This window comes from Antedon mediterranea, chromosome 11 (genome assembly GCF_964355755.1).
Source record: "Antedon mediterranea chromosome 11, ecAntMedi1.1, whole genome shotgun sequence".
NCBI classification, from domain to species: domain Eukaryota; kingdom Metazoa; phylum Echinodermata; class Crinoidea; order Comatulida; family Antedonidae; genus Antedon; species Antedon mediterranea.
Genome location: NC_092680.1, coordinates 974,550 through 992,034, shown reverse-complemented (window position 1 = coordinate 992,034; position 17,485 = coordinate 974,550). Strand labels below are relative to the sequence as shown.

Genomic DNA, 17,485 nt, shown 5'->3' with positions numbered 1-17,485 from the left:
CCTCTCTACTGATACCGATTTAAAAAGCAAAGATCTCGTCCAGAGTCCCTAAGCTACCACAATATTGAATATAATGTTTTATAGATGATCAAAGTAATAAAGAAAAACATTATGGAATAATTAGGTAATTCTAAAATATATTCATTTCTGTCTATATTTGAATATATTTGTTATTTTATTATGATAAAATTATTTTTAAAGCAAATAATTTGTCTATTATTTTTGCTCTCCTGGCGAATACTGATTCTGGCAATCATTTATTTCTAAGATGCTGGTTTTCGGATTGGAGGAAAGTTACATCTGCGATCGATACCCCGTTTATCAATATCATATCTTTCTACTTTTGATGTACAATTAGGCTTATTATTACAATTTTGCATCGTATTCGCCCGCAAGCAAGAAATGGATTGAGTTGGTGAAATAAGGTATGTATTACTATAACATTAAGTGGTTTACGCAGTACTACGCCTATGCTAGGCCTAGAGGCCTAGGCCTAGGCCTAGACCCGATAATATTTAATAAGACTGAGTCTAGCTAGGTAGGCCGGTAGGCCTAGCCCTAAAGGCCTAGGTAGGCCTAGCCATAAAGGCTAGTCTAGTTAGCTACATTAGCCCGTAGACTAATAGCTACCTAGAGATTAAAGATAATTTATTGTCCAGAAATTGATCAAAATATCAAACATGTGACAAAAAATGTGATATGCCATGTGCATGATGATGTCATATCACTACCATATTTGGGCACATCACAATTTTAGTGGCATCAAAGGCAGACAATTTTCTTTCGTGTTTAAAACACTACATTTTTGGCTTTGATTCAAGTATAGGCCTATTTATTTAATCGTTTTAATATTATTAACTTAATATTATTTTTCTATTGTGTTCAACGCAGACTTCATAGTCCAGAAATCTGGGTTGAAGTCCCGGTTTTTTTTTAAAGACCAAGAATGAACAAACTGTCTAGGTATAAACTAAAGTATGGAATTGTACGTATGAAAATGGTCTCCTCTATCTTTACATCTCCTTCTTTATTTTAGCAAAACCCCTGGTTCAAATCCAGATGATAATGACTTTTTAGTGCCATCCTCAAGGCATGTACAGTAAGACTAAAGTTAGAAAGACAGTTCCCAGTAAAAGTAGACAATTTAAATCTGTAAAGTGTTGTACTTGGTGTATTATGATTTTGATTTGTTCTCATTAAAACTGTTAAATATTGTAGCATTTATAGATACTCCAAAATGTTTATGCGAGTGAGGTATTTTCAAATAATTCTGTGTTGCACGATCAGTAAATACAGTATTTTTATTTGTCTGCAAACGTGACTTCTTACGAAAATTAATCGGGATATACCCTATGATTTTATCTGTAGTCATGTGATGCCATTTCCACCAATCATGTTGTAGTAACATTCGTAGTAACATCGGCAATACAATATAATCACATCTCAACTCAAAGAATTTATCCTATTTGTTTCAAATTGTATTTTGATTGAATTTGATTTATTTTTATGAATTCTAAGTGTTATACACCTTGTTATTGTGCACTCAGTTGCTAGGCTATTTATGATACAATATAATTATGGTAATATTACAAATACATAATCATAATGACACAATATTTCAATCCATTTATAATTTGAATATTTAGTAATTTTCAAAACTCATAATGATATTGGTTATTATTTTATAAATATTAATGAAACTGTGTTTTTTATAATAATATAACATTACCATAAATGACTATACTGCATGCAAGGTTATTCATAATACAAAATGATATGATATTAGATTTTAGTCATAAGGGACAATTATAATTTTCGTATCAATCAATTATTATTTGAATATTTATTATAAACTCATTTATTAGAAACTGTACAAGATTATTTATAAATTATAGAGAGAAAATGATTAAAAGATAATAAATTTGCAATTATTTTCTCATCAATCAAACCAAGTTTGAAGAATTATTTTTTTGATTTAATATAAATTCACATTTTACAATTTCACTTAACCATAGTACAGTAGGCCTATTATTATTGAAGTCCATTTTTTTTAAGGTGAGTTTGTTATTTATTATCTTTATAGATATATGATATTTGAACTTTGTTCTTCCATAGATACTGGATTTGTGTGTGAAAAACTTTATCTATTTGCCTGTAAACAGAGCATGGCAAAGTCCATGCTCTGTGCTGCAAGCCGATAGAGGCAAGTGAATTTAAAGCATAGCCTTTGAGTCATTTGCTAAGGTCAGGTGTATGAGAGCAGTATGGCTTCTGTAAAGGCTACCAGTATACATGTGTCCGATACACAAACTTGGGAGAAGAACAAGAAGTTTACGGTAATTTTTTAAATTAGTTATTTCACTTTCATACAGGATATACACACATGATTTGTTTACACTGTGTGTTCTACATCTTTCATAGCTATGCATACATTATGTAATGAACATATGATTGTGTTGTCTGCTGTAAATCAATATTTTTACCATCATCTCCTTTCAATTTAAGACTCCTTTCGAGTAAGATGTCTCTATAAAGAAGACCTTCAAATATACAATCTAATAAATACACCAATTTAAGCAGTATTATATCTACAGTATTAAACACCTTCGAATGGCATCATTTTTTTCAACACACCGCTCTAATTTTAAGTTCATGCCTAAGTGTTCATTATAAATGTTGTTATTATAAATATTATTTGTAGTAACAAATTTTTTAAAGACAGTTTAAAGGTAAAGGTAAGGCCTGTATTTATTACTGAACATAGGGGAATGAGCTGTTAGGAACTTGGAAGCCTTGTCATTTTGTGGTAGGGTGGCCAGTTCCTTTTCGCGCCGCCATCCTCCCTAGTATTTTCAAACAGGACGTACTCATTTACATCCGAGTAGACTGGGAGTTGGTGGGAATTTAACCCCGTCTCTCTCTACAAAATAAAGCAAACAACTATTATTAATAATTGATATATGTAGTTAATAAAATTATTGTATGTATAAACCCATGATAAAATGATTGCAACAAATAATAGTAATGAAATTATTATCACTGCAGTGCTACAGTAGCCACATACAGGAAACAACTCAGTAATTTACAAAACAGTACAGCAGCATATTTATGTTATCAGTTGATAATGTGAGAAATTGCAAATTTATTTTTTATGTATTTTCCAGATGTTTAACATGCTGGATCCATTAGAGAAATAATCCAAGTGAGCTCTGACTGGTACCGACGCCAGCGAAATATTAATAATATTGTAATCAGATTCCATTCATTATCATATTATTTAATTAATTTGTACAAAATACAGGATTTTTTTGTAATGATTTCATCTATAATACAATATCGCCTTATAGGAATAAATATGATTTTATTTTTTACTTTAAAATTGTGTGCATTGATATGACATATAGATCTGTTTTCGGTATAGTACACTATGTGAAAATCAGGTTATTTTCAAAATATACCTATCACTTTTGTGTGTCTTTATGTGTAAGTAGTCTATTTTGTGCCTAGCTTACCTAGATAAACCAACAATAGCCCAGGTTCTCCGGAGGGAGAGCTGTAATAAAGATAACAGTTCCTTGTTTTTATTTTCTAGGTGTACAAAGTGGTTGTTGTTACTGGAAGCAAAACCTGGTTTATATTTAGACGATATAATGAATTCCATAAACTGTATGAACTGGTAGGTATATTTCATACTTTATCTTTTCCTATAAAATGTGCCTTATTCTCATTGATGTGGCAGTTGTTTCTCGGCAATTGATAGTATGTTGAGATACAGCACAGGGTATCGGGTGGAATTACCATGTGAGATACAGGCATATTTTTATTAAATGCCTCGTTATAGTCATCCTAACAGGCATATTCATACTGAGCCTGGGTCTGTGCAAGTAGCAGGATAAACATCATTAAAAATGGGTGTAGTGTTAAGAAATAGACCCTCACTCCTACACAATATGTACTTGAAAGCACCACCAAACAAAGGCCAGGCCTAAAACATTTATCTTATTCTCTCTAACTAACCCTTGTTTTATTACAGTTAAAGAAGAAGTTCCCTGAAGCAGAGTTAAAACTTCCAGGCAAGAAGTTATTTGGTAACAACTTTGATCCAGAGTTTATCAAAGCCAGAAGGACAGGTCTCCATGATTTTGTACAGAAAATATTAAAACATGACTCTATATTACAACAGTAAGTCAATACAGAATTGATACATATAATAAAATGAAGAGGTATTATAACATAAATATACATAAAACACAATAGAGATATGTATTTCTCTTTATCTCTCTAATATCTCTCTGATATGACATGAAAATGACCTACTGTACCATGTCACTTTCATTGTATTGAGTCTGATTGGATAGCAATAACAAAAGCTTTATTAGGGACAATTTCAAAATCCTCCTCTACTGCAGTTACTGCAGTAACTCCATTTTGTTAATCTTTACACTGTTTATCGCAATGACTGCCTCAGAAATTTGTTACATTTTAACCAACTAAAATCATTGCAGTCAAAAATGTAGTCACTGCAGTAACTGCAGTAGAAAACTTTTAACATGGGCCCTTATTATCGTTTTACTTTTTTTACTAAGTTTAAAATATAATAGTATATATTTTACAATATTGTATACTGATATTTTTATTTGTTTGTTTTTTTTTTAGTCCTGAGGTTAGAGTGTTTCTTTCACTTGATGATCCTAGGAATAAATGTGAAGACAATGTTGAGGATGAAAACAACACTGAATATTACAGTGACCCAAAGGACCCCAATACAATCAATCTTGGTCCGTCAGCTAACCCTGCGTGAGTTCATTATTAAGAATTTTGTCATGCCGTGTCAGGGTGTTTGGAGGTTTCTTAAACTCTGTGGCGTAACGGCTATGAGCACTCTCCCATAAGCTTTGGGGCCTCTGAACAGGACTCGGAGGAATAAAAAGGCATTTAAATAAGTTTAAGATTCCAGCTTTAGCATCCCTACACTAGAGGCCTCATGACTCTTCGTTACACCACTGCTTATACTATAAAAAAACTATACAATATAAAATTGTAATATTTGATATATTGATTTATTTTTGGTAAAAGCTATTAAGATACAGAATAGCATTACTTTACTTTTTTCTTTTCAAAAGATATTTTGACTATTTCATATTAATACAGATACATTTTGTTTGACTATTTCAGTGCCAGGCCAGGAGATTTTGACTTTCTAAAAGTGATTGGTAAAGGCAGCTTTGGTAAGGTTCTACTGGCAAAAAGCAAACATGATGATAAGATATATGCTGTTAAAGTACTTCAAAAAGAAGCAATCAAGAAAAGAAATGAGGTAATTATCACAGGTTTACGCTAGGCAGATTGCTGTGTAAAAAAGTGTATGTTTTCTGTTTGTTAGATGCCTATTTCTGTGTATTGTTGAAGAAGTACTTTGTATTTTCAATGTTATTTGTAATATTTTTGATTATGTAAATTATTGTATATAAGATTTATATTTTGTACAGCACTTTGGTCTCTGGTAAAAGCGTTATAGATAACTATAATAAATAAAATATAAAATATTGGCATGGCAAAATGGGCTAAACAAGTTTGTAATCATCATCCAATCAAGTAAAGTAGATGCATGTTCTCTGGAGCATCATGTGATGTTTTCAAGACACAAAACAATGAATACACAGGTCTGAAATGAATTTACCAACTTTGATGTATCAGAAAATAACAAGACATTTTTTTTGGAATATGCCATTTTATTGTCACATAATAGTGATTCACTTTTACCAAAAACTGGATCGAGAAAAAAAATTATTTACCTAAAAAAATGTAATTTAAAGCAAAAAATACTTAAATTGTCTGTCAGACAATGGTTTTTGGTTAAAATTAAACGTTTATTTTGTCATTTTATAAGTGAAATAATAATTTTTTACAGAAGTGAATAACTTTATTAAAACTGCAAAATGGCCTATTTAAAGTCTGATTTTATTAATCTTCATTTTTCATAATTTCTGTTACTTTATTGTCTTACAGGTGAAACACATCATGGCTGAACGTAATGTATTGATAAAGAATTTGAAGCATCCATTCCTGGTGAACTTGCACTACTCATTCCAAACGCTGGACAAGCTGTACTTCGTTTTAGATTATGTCAACGGGGGAGAGTTGTTCTTTCATCTCCAACGAGAACGGTCTTTCACTGAATCTAGGGCCAAGTTTTACTCTGCAGAGATTGCAAGTGCAATAGGATATCTCCATTCACTGGATATTATTTATAGGTAATCTTTTATAGTAAAAATTTAATCTTTATTGTAATAAGTTTGTAATAAATTGTAAATCACATGATATAAGCAAAAATGAATGTACCATTGAAAACATTCTCAAATTTCAAAAACATTTTTGCCATTACATTTGAACATTATTTGTAAAAAATAAGTTTGAGAGACAACAATAGTAATAATAAAGTTACAGAAGAACCCCTCCTTGGTACACCCCCCCCCCCCCCTCACTCTTACATGGACAATTTATTAGGGCCCAAAGGTGTCTCCTTCCCCCCACACTTACATGGACAATTAATTAAGGCCCAAAGGTGTCTCCTTCCCCCCACTCTTACATGGACAATTTATTAAGGCCCAAAGGTGTCTCCTTCCCCCCACTCTTACATGGACAATTTATTAAGGCCCAAAGGTGTCTCCTTAATTCTAATGAGTTCTACTGTATTCAAAACTGTATAAACTTTTTATGGTTGAAGTAATGTTCACCGTAGTACACCATTTGTCTCGACGTTTCAGTTGTTATGTTGTGAATTACCTTTGAGTTGTTTAACCAACCTACAACAACAACAACAACAACAACAATACAAATAACTGTACAACAGAACAAACAAACATAAATTGCCTAATAATGGTTAGAGTTGATGATAGTAACACAATAAGTCAAAGCCCATCAAATACAGTCTGTTTTTAGTAGAAAAATTATTTTTCTCAATGAATATACCAAAACATATCCAAGCGTGTCATTAATATGTAAAATGTACTGCGATATAATGTCAGTGTTCTATTTATAGCTCTTTCTACAAATGTCATTTTATGCATTGTAACTGTTCAACTGCAGGTCAAGGTGAAAGTGATAAATATAAATATTATGTAATTGCATTTCATAGGGGGTCAGATGATGATAAGTGTTATGTAATTGCATTGCATAGGGGGTCAGATGAATATAAATATTATGTAATTGCATTGCATAGGGGGTCAGATGATGATAAATATTATGTAATTGCATTGCATAGGGGGTCAGATGATGATAAATATTATGTAATTGCATTGCATAAGGGGTCAGATGATGATAAATATTATGTAATTGCATTTCATAGGGGGTCAGATGATGATAAGTTATACAGATAGCGTTGTTTGTATTGATCAGTATAGTTTTGTAATTGTGTCTTTTGTTGTTATTGTTGCAATCCTGTTAAGAAAAAAAGATAAAATATTGCATGTTTCGTACAATAATATTTGGTCACGATTTTTAGATGTTATTGTACAGAGTTTATTATGCCTAAAACAATTTAAAATTTGGCGTATTTTGTCAAACACTTGTGCTTCTTGAGGGAAAATGGACCACAGCCAGTTTCTTTGGTTTCAATTAGGCGATTGCTTTTCCTGTATTGTGTAATAATCAGATATTTTGTGATAGGTGCCTTTTCTAAATAAATATTCATACTCATTTAATAATCATGTATAATAGTACCAACATTAAATGCCTTACGCTATTGATTCTCATTTAAAATAATACTTACTATTTTTTATCATACAGGGATCTTAAACCAGAAAATATCCTTTTGGACTCAACCGGTCATGTATGCTTGACTGACTTTGGTCTTTGTAAAGAAGGTATTGCTGCTCAGGGAACTACCTCCACATTTTGCGGAACCCCAGAGGTAAAAAAAAATATTCTAGAAAAAATGTTGTAATAAGTCATACTATTTATATGATTTTCCATTATTTAACTTAATCGCACCATCTTTGTTAAAGAGCTTTGTCTACACTATCAAACTAGTTTAACAAAAAAGTGTGATTTGCCCAAATATGCTAGTAATAATATGTTCAAATATGGTAGTGATATGACATCATCATGTCCATATATGGGCACATCACATTTTGTTGTCACATAAAGTTTGATAGTGTACTTATATTCTGTTTTGTCTACCATTATGTATGTGTTATTTTAATCACATTTTCCTGATTGATTCGATGATATTATTTTGTTTTATTAGTATCTTGCTCCAGAAGTTTTGAAGAAACAAGCTTATGATAGGAGTGTTGACTGGTGGTGTCTAGGAGCTGTACTCTATGAAATGCTCTCTGGATTGGTAACACTACATTTTAATTATTAACAGACATTTTGACATTTCATCCCATGCCGAAAAAAATAATTATTTAATTTATAACTAAATTAATTTAATCAATATATTTATAATTTCTTCTATTTAAAAAACAAATTAATGTTATTACATACAGGCAAAAAAACCGAACATCCACGATAATATTTTTATGAAAGTTTACTGTATTTTCTAATTTTTTTTATGTTTTTATGAAATATTGGTATTTTTAGATTTTCATATTTTCATACTCTTTATTTTTTAGCCTCCATTTTACAGCCGTGATACTGCAGAGATGTATGATAATATACTGAACAAACCATTAAGAATGAGGACTAACTTTTCAGCGGCTGCAAAGAGTATACTAGAAGGAGTATGTATAACTAACTACTATCACTAAAATCATTCATAAAAATTAATACTGTGATAGGATATTACTGACCTAGTTTACTTATGAACTGTGAAGCCTATTTTCCACTAAGTAAATTTGTTCGCGCAAATCAAAAGTATCAGCTTATACGCAATCATGCATAGAGAGGGATTTGGAAGATGCGCTTATACGCAATCATGCATAGAGAGGGATTTGGAAGATGCGCTTATACGCAATCATGCATAGAGAGGGATTTGGAAGATGGAACAGCTTATACGCAATCATGCCTAGAGAGGAATTTGGAAGATGGAAACATGAATACCCACATGTATATTGTGACACTTTCGATTGGCGCTAACAAATTCGCCTAGTGGTTTTACACATACTTAATTTGAATAGAAATTGTCATTGAATAAAATTAATCTCTTTTTTTCAGTTGCTTCAAAAGGAAAGAAAGTCACGGTTAGGTGCTGGGGACCGAGATGTCTTAGATATTAAAAGTCACGCATTTTTTATTAGTATATCATGGGACGATTTAGAAAGCAGGAAGATTAAACCACCCTACAATCCAAATGTGGTAAGTCATAAATTCATTTTATCTATCTCTCTCTCTTGAAATGTTTTCCGACATTACACTTTCTACGATTTGTTTCCATATTTTTCTGTTTTGGACAGTCTACAGTTTTTCCTTTTAAATCTTTTTTTATTTGGTTTATCCAAATGGATGGGTGAATTCAACTATCTTCTTGGGCCTATAGGTAAATTGACTCACATGGAAAATTTCCAGTAGGTACTGTATATGTTAGTGTATATTTTATTTTTTGAGCTTTTGTTAACAGTAAGCTAACGGTTTAAATTACGTTTTTGTTATCTTTGAATATATATTATATACTAACTTTTCTGGCTGTTTTACTTGTTTTGATTTAGCTTTTCGCTTTTTTTTTTTGTATCTCCATTGAGATCCAGCCACTGATACCCACAGCATTGTCATTTTTTCAGTAACTTTCCTTTGGATTTATATAATATATATCAATTATATATCTTTATTTTATTATTATTATAAATATGAATTCTTAATAAAATAAATGAGATTGACAAACCACTTTTTCAGAGTGGAGATATGGATTTAAAGAACATAGATCCAGAGTTTGTACGAGAAGAAGTATCACAGTCTGTGGGGAGGTCTCTGGACAAGAACTTTATTAGTGCCAGTGTTCAGGAGGCTGATAACACATTCTCAGGTTTCACTTACGTGCCTCCTTCAGAAGGCTTCGAAGACTAATTTATGCAAATTACATTCCTTAAAAGGTGCTTAACATGCAAATGACTCACCTGATTAAAAACAAATATAGTAAAATGATTTTTCTGTGCTTTAATCTGTACAAAGCAACAATTTTAATATATTTTAGTTTTTTAAATGTTATGAAATCCAAAGAAGATTTTGGTAAAAACTATAGAAAAAAACATGCATGCAATGATATTTGCTGTAATGTATGTTTAGATTGTTACTGTGCCACTTTGTGGCGGTCTGAATGTCCAGAATCAATTGCTTCCCTAAGGACCTGTTTAGCAATCCTACTTAAGAACATTATTGTGAATATGTTTAACTTTTTTTAAAAAACTTTTTGAAGTAGTTGATCGTTTGGTTGGAAGATGCAAATTCGTGATATTTGGCACATAGGCCTATATAAATCTCCCTCCTAGGACAGTTGAACTTAAGATTATAGAAGAAGTGTATATTTTTATTTTTAAAGCGTAAAAGAAATATTATAAATCAGAAAAACGATTATTGCAATTTTGACTAATTATAACAGAAACTGAGGTTGTTTAATATAGTTTATTTACTTACTATCAAAAGTATGAGGTTGAAAGTGAAGAACGTTGTATAACTATACTGTATATAAATCAGGTAATTTGTATGTACTATTGAGCGAGTTTAATTTATCCGTTAGTGTTCAAATTGGCGATATTAAGAATTAATAGAGGTGGTGTGTGTATTATAATTAAAATGGAATGCTAATAATCATGCCTATATTTAGATAACTATATAGGTCCACCATTTCCCTCGCAATCTGTAGCCCTGTTATTCCCTTTTTGCTAGTGGTTCTGTGAATTGACATTAGCCACAACTTGTAACCCCGCTCCACTATGCTTTATGACGTTTTCATCTTTTTGTGGCCCTTCTCCACTTTTGCCAATGTCAGTCCTCAATGTTGGCCTCCTTCCCTTTATTTTATGACGTCATTTTTTTTTTCAGTCTTCAACTACATTTTGTAGTTCAGTAAGTTCTCTTGTTATTATCTTCCGAATCCTCAATTTTAGCATGGCTTCCATAACTATCATGTGACGTCATCCTTACTTTTTCCCATTATTGATTCTTTGCATATTCTATTCAGGGTTTGTGGGAACCGCAATATAATATACTTAGTAAATTTAAGCAGTACTGTAATTTGTGTAACAATACGATATTTATAATACACAGTGATACAATACAATGTGTTGTCTTATTTTGTACAGTCTGAAGTTTGGTTCCTACTAAAAATAATAATATTGCCATAATATGCACATATATTGTGTTATCATCCTTTTATAGAGCCATAGTAACCTGCTTTGTCAAAAATATAAAAGGGTCGAAATTTGGCAATTTTTCGAAAATTTCCCTTTTTCAAAAAGGCCCAAAATATCCACTTTTTAAAAGTTCAATAATAATGTGATAATATTGCCATATATGCGCATATATTGTGTTATCATCATCTTATAGAGCCATAGTAACTTGTTATGTCAAAAATAAAAGGGTCGAAATTTGGCCATTTTCAGAAAATTTCCCTGTACTATAGTACATGGATTTTTTCGAAATAAAGGTCAAAATATTAACTTTTTAAAATTCAATAATTATGCCATAATATTGTCATATATGCGCATATATGGTGTTATCATCCTCTTATAGAGCCATAGTAACTTGTTATGTCAAAAAATAAAAGGGTTGAAATTTGGCCATTTTTTACGTTCTATTTCTGGGCAGTTCTTCAGATAATTCAGATAATTCAAGATCGTCCCTTGATTTCTAGTACATAAAACGAATTACTATTTAAAATAAACGTTTTGTTTTGAGTTAAGTCAACTTTTGTTGTGCTCAATATTTGTTTAATTGTTTATTGTTTTATATTTCTTTTCATGTATTGTCGGAGCCCTATTATTGTTATAGCTGAATAAATGTGTATGGATATGAAATATGTAAACAAATTAATCAGAACAGAATAAGAATAGACACAGGTTTTGGCAGAACATTTTATTACGTCCTGCAGGTTATATGTTCAGCTACGTGAGTCAATATTTATTCGACTTATACTGAAAAGTATGCAGATCCGATGACGCTTTCTCCCTTGTAGTCGTACGTCTGTATGTCTACGTTGTTTCCATCCAATTTAAACGAACATAGATTGTTGCGTTCAGTAAGGAAACACGTGGTGAATAACGCCATCTCAAACTCAGGACTTGCGCCAAACATGATCGAACTCAACTTTTTTATCTTACCGTCCCAAGAAAATTGGAAAAGTAATAAATTCGGCTACAAAATAAAAAATATTGTGATTTTTATTGTAAATTTATTCATTTTTAATAGTAGGCCGACTAAAAAAAAAATCCACTTTTATAAGTATTTGAGTGAAACATACTTACTTTTTTATTTGGCCTAAAGCAAAATATTTTTCTCTGAATACATGTATTGTTTTTCAAAATGCATATGATGTAAGCCTAGGACCGTTATACTGTATAATTTGTTAATCTAAAATAGTGCCTTATAAAAGAAAACTTACGGAAGCTTCTTTGGAGTAGCCATAATAATTGAGAGCTCCATTATTCTCTTCGCTATTCAGCTGAATCCAGTTATGAAAACCACTCACGGAACTACTTTTTTGTTCACCGACAAAAACATGTTCGAATCCAGAGGTATCAGATGGGGAGCTTCTGCTATAACTTTTAAACCACATATCCTCGAACTGAGCCTGAAAATCCTGCTTACTCGAAACTTTGCCTGTAAAAACAACGATTTTAGTCAATAAGATAAACATTCATGAAACAAATATAATTCATTGCAGACATGTTGAACGTTTTACCTAAACGGTTTGGGTGCCATCGTTTGTAGACAAAATCATAGGGATCATCTGTGTGACGTCACTTTACGCAAAAAAGAAAACAATAAAGATAAATTTGCATCATTTATAACAATAATGAAAATTATCAACAACAAAAAAGCATCTGGCGAAAACAACAAATGGTTGTAACTATTACCTTTTAAAAACAGAAAGTCATAGGTCAACTCCATAACATTTGTACTGAGAATGGCACTGACAAAGGCGTCTTTCTCTCTGGTCTCTGCCAAACTGGGACTGTCGTCAATTCCAGTGCGCGCTTCATAGTTATCAAGTAGCGCAATAAACTTTGCATACGTGTCTTTGCTGAGCAATGAACTGTCAACATACGACAAGAGTCTAGAAAATAAAAACATGTTTTGGTTTTTATTTTTTGAACATCAACTGAAGAAGTTTGATGTGAAGACTTGGAGTAGAACCGAATTCATTACTAGCCTAAACCGTGGTTCCCTTCCCACTAGTCACGCAACGCAAATCAAACCTGTTGCGTCGTCAGAGGTTTCCTTGCTTCGATACGTCGCTGCGTTACGTTGCGTTTTAAGCTTGGTTCCCACTAGCGACGCAACGTAACAACCTATGCAACGTAAGCAAATGCCCTTCTAATAATTGTGTTTGCCCTCGCCTGCGTACGTGAAATCAAACCTGCGATTTTTGCAGCACCATTGCGTCGTCGGTTCCCACTTGTGATTACGCAATACAGCACTTTGCGTCGATACGTCGTTGCGTTGCGTTCTAGTGGGAACCACGCTTAAAGCTTGGTTCCCACTAGAACGTAACGCAAGGACGTAAACGCAACGCAAGCGTTTTAACCAATGACAAGCGAAGTTATAGACAGTTAGCAATCACAAGCGAATAAGCCATCGCTTGTGATTGGTCAATTCACTTGTGTTGCGTTACGTCCTTGCGTTGCGTCGCTAGTGGGGGCCACGCTTTAGTGGGAACCACGCTTAACTATTATAGGGTCCGCGAAAATTGTAAATGCGGATGGTACGGTGCGCAGATATCACGATACCATTTTATGCTGATTCTTCGGAAAGTCCATAATTAATAAATAGATATGGATGTTGATAATAGAATAGAAGGATAATAACTCACGGTGCACTGGACCTATCAACTTGATCGTTGGTGTTAGAAAGGAAGGTCTGCTTGTTGACTGTAAACTGTTTCGAGTCCGCGCGATTGACGTCTCCCGACCATAACGCATCTGCTAGCGTTTGTAAATCTGTCGGTGACCCTATTTTAGAATGTTAAAATGTTAAAGTCATTCACTTTTAGTGAAAAAACACCAAAACAAAATAATAATTTCGCATATAAAAAATAACGTAACGTACATTTAAACAAAATTCAACTGCAAACAATGCTTTCTGTCGACTATTTTTCACTTTAACGGTTTATGTTTCTCGATCCAGTTTATATTCGACAAAAGATTTTTGTAATGGGCAATGTAGTTTATTTTTAAGCAATACTGATATTATTTATGATTTATACTGTAGTACAATGGTCATTTACCATAGAAGGTAATTACAGAACTATTTAAATTTAATAAATGCGCATGCCGTACACCAGACTTGCACCAATTTCGAGATTTCAAGTAGTACACGTATGAAACACCATATGTGCCAAAATATTTATCGCTTTAATTTACTAATATTAAGTCAAACTCGGCCTGGAACCCATACTAATCGAACGCTTTATTATTCTGGTAATTAAAGGCAAATAAGCTACACTTTATTACCAAAACATATCTCCTCCAGGATCTAACACACTGTATTCAGCACGATATACGTTAGTTGGAATTTAAAGTGCAAATGGACTTTCAAAGTGTTACCAAAACAATGCCTACAAAACTCCTCCTCCTTATACGAGCTGAGGTAGTTGGAATATAAAGAGCAAATCGACCAAAACAATGCCTACAAACCTCCACCACCTCCTCCTCCTCCTCCAGAACATAACGCTGAGTAATCTGTGCAACAGTCATTATACGTCGTACAAGCCGAGTTACACTGGCACGGTTTCGTGTTATCTAAGTCGGAGTCACATTGCCCAGCACATGAACCTAACAAAATGGAAACACAATTGTTTCCAAGCTTGATTCCCACTAGCGACCCAACACAAAGATGTTGACGTAACGCAAGCGAATTGAACGATGACAACCGACAGTTCGAATAATCCATCGTTTTTGATTGGTCAAATCACTTACGTACGTTGCTTGATTCCCACAGGCGACGCAACAAAAATACGTAACGCAACGTAACAATCACACAAGCGATGGATTATTCGAGCAGTGGCTTGTCATTGATCAACTTGCTTGCGTTACGCGTACGTCCCGGCGTTGCGTCTCTAGTAGGAACCGTGCTTAAAGCTTGGTTCCCACTAGCGACGCAACGTAACGCAACGTAAGAAAATGCCCTTCCAATAATCGTGCTTGCCCCGATCACGTCAAACATGAAAGAAAAGTGGCCTACCTAAACACTGTTGAGAATAGTCGGCACAGCAATCTCCGTAATTAACACAGTGCGTATTACACTGACAGTCGTATGACCCGCTAAAGCCTGAATCACATCTACCCGAACATGAATCACCAGCAGCTAAGGAGAAAAAATATAATATACATATATCCGTTAAACGTTTTGCTGGTTCTATGCGGTTTATTCCATAACTTTTTTAACCCTGACCAAATTTAATTTAAGAATGGCAGTAAGATCACATTAATTTGGACATGACTAAGTCATCATCAGTTAATCATTATTATCCCCTCAAGCTTGATCATGTTTCATTTTAAGTGAATACATTTAATGATAATTTTTAAATATGTATTGATGTAAGTGAAATACTTCTCATTTAAAGGACAACTTTACCGAGAACCATATTTTGACACCATATTGTTCTGAAACCATATATGTACATCCCTAAAGCTTGCGTAAAATCAAACCTACGATGTTTGCAGCAGCACTATTGCGTCGGCGGTTCCCACTTGTGATTACGCAATACAGCACTTTGCGTCAATACGTCGCTGCGTTGCGTTCTAGTGGGAACCGCGCTTTATACGTTGTCAAAATATGGTTCTTGGTAAACTTTAAACGTAGTTCCCACTAGAACGCAACGCAGTCACGTATTGACGCAAAGTGATGTATTGCGTAAATCACAAGCGGGAACCGACGACGCAACAGTTCCGCAGATTTGATTTCAAACAGGCAGGGGCAAACACAATTACTTGTTATTGGAAGGGCATTTTCTTACGTTGCGTCGCTAGTGGTAACCAAGCTTAGTGTGATTGGTAAATACGGCCACCTCTTGGGCTCCAATTTTAGTAAACACTCTATAGCTAAGCTAAGACAACGCCATATGCCTAACATCACGGAGGTCTAGCAAGATCATTTAGGCTAAGTTCTTACGCCATTTACTTGAACAGTTCTATAAAGTTTAATACCAGGCATAATGATAAAAAAAAGCATTCACAAAATTGATAAATACGTACCGACAATCGTTAGAGAAACTGCACAAACCAGCAGTATGCAAATAGTCTTCATCGCTCCTAAACTAGTACAACAGTTTTATTATGTCGACGACAGGTGTCTAGGGAATACTTTAAATTTGTCTCAGATTGTTGTCCATTTATTGTCTTTTGTACAATATAGTATGTCAATTATTAACACTGTATAAACATCGTCGTAATCAAAGGAAGTAACACATATCCCGATAAACATCTCGACGTACATGACACAGGTATTATTTTTAATAATAGAATTGAAAACGACAATTCATTATTGCTTATATTTAGTATGACACGAAGTAAAAACGTGAACATTTTATGTGAAATATTGAACAATGTTGAACTAGACATAAACCACATGCAAATGCATTTTTTTCTTTTCGTTTATGGGTCTTGCGTGACAAGAAATTTCTTCTTGCAAGATCCCTATTAATTTTTGTTGTATTGTTTCATTATTATTTTTTTTAAACTTATTCATGCAATTGATTTTGTTACTATGGACGTCCGTTTCCGAAATAAAAGTAAAATGAATGAATTAATGAATTACTATTTTTTAATTGTGTTGTTTACCATTGATAGAAGCTAATAAATGTTGACATGATGATGCTACATTATTTATGACACGAAGTAAAAACGTGAACATTTTATGTGAAATATTGAACAATGTTGAACTAGACATAAACCACATGCAAATGCATTTTTTTCTTTTCGTTTATGGGTCTTGCGTGACAAGAAATTTCTTCTTGCAAGATCCCTATTAATTTTTGTTGTATTGTTTCATTATTATTTTTTTTAAACTTATTCATGCAATTGATTTTGTTACTATGGACGTCCGTTTCCGAAATAAAAGTAAAATGAATGAATTAATGAATTACTATTTTTTAATTGTGTTGTTTACCATTGATAGAAGCTAATAAATGTTGACATGATGATGCTACATTATTTATGACACGAAGTAAAAACGTGAACATTTTATGTGAAATATTGAACAATGTGCTGACATCACCTAGTATTCTTTATTTCAACCAAAAATTGGACCTAAAGTTTTTCTTGAGAAATACAACCTAAATCAAAACAAATTATAAACAAAAAACAATATAATAATTGAAATTTATTCA

The 17,485-nt window shown here is 32.9% G+C and overlaps 2 protein-coding genes across 2 annotated transcripts; one reads left to right on the top strand and one right to left on the bottom strand.

The window, feature by feature from the left end:
- Positions 1-289: 289 nt before the first annotated feature.
- LOC140062816 (serine/threonine-protein kinase Sgk3-like) lies at positions 290-11,202 on the top strand. The gene is made up of 12 exons (XM_072109158.1): positions 290-425; positions 2,116-2,336; positions 3,593-3,676; positions 4,034-4,182; positions 4,657-4,797; positions 5,176-5,317; positions 6,010-6,254; positions 7,789-7,912; positions 8,249-8,344; positions 8,619-8,726; positions 9,160-9,300; positions 9,835-11,202. The coding sequence occupies exons 2-12, from the start codon at positions 2,265-2,267 to the stop codon at positions 10,003-10,005; spliced, it is 1,473 nt and encodes a 490-aa protein (XP_071965259.1). The 5' UTR covers positions 290-425; positions 2,116-2,264; the 3' UTR covers positions 10,006-11,202.
- An 823-nt stretch (positions 11,203-12,025) lies between these two features.
- LOC140062823 (uridylate-specific endoribonuclease-like) lies at positions 12,026-16,537 on the bottom strand. Its single transcript, XM_072109172.1, has 6 exons — positions 16,353-16,537; positions 15,340-15,462; positions 13,970-14,108; positions 13,014-13,213; positions 12,539-12,756; positions 12,026-12,291 (listed from the first exon to the last, which is right to left on the bottom strand). Exons 1-6 carry the CDS (start codon positions 16,402-16,404, stop codon positions 12,067-12,069), a joined length of 957 nt encoding a protein of 318 aa, XP_071965273.1. The 5' UTR covers positions 16,405-16,537; the 3' UTR covers positions 12,026-12,066.
- Between the last annotated feature and the right edge of the window lie 948 nt (positions 16,538-17,485).

Excerpts from the sequence above, each read along its gene's own strand:
- LOC140062816 (XM_072109158.1), top strand. The coding sequence starts at position 2,265 with ATGGCTTCTGTAAAGGCTACCAGTATACATGTGTCCGATACACAAACT. Across the intron at positions 3,677-4,033 it reads TCCATAAACTGTATGAACTG|TTAAAGAAGAAGTTCCCTGA; the intron begins GTAGGTATATTT and ends GTTTTATTACAG. Across the intron at positions 4,798-5,175 it reads GGTCCGTCAGCTAACCCTGC|TGCCAGGCCAGGAGATTTTG; the intron begins GTGAGTTCATTA and ends TGACTATTTCAG.
- LOC140062823 (XM_072109172.1), bottom strand. The coding sequence starts at position 16,404 with ATGAAGACTATTTGCATACTGCTGGTTTGTGCAGTTTCTCTAACGATT. Across the intron at positions 13,214-13,969 it reads GTTGATAGGTCCAGTGCACC|ACTCTTGTCGTATGTTGACA; the intron begins GTGAGTTATTAT and ends TTTATTTTCTAG. Across the intron at positions 12,292-12,538 it reads GCTACTCCAAAGAAGCTTCC|CCGAATTTATTACTTTTCCA; the intron begins GTAAGTTTTCTT and ends TTTATTTTGTAG.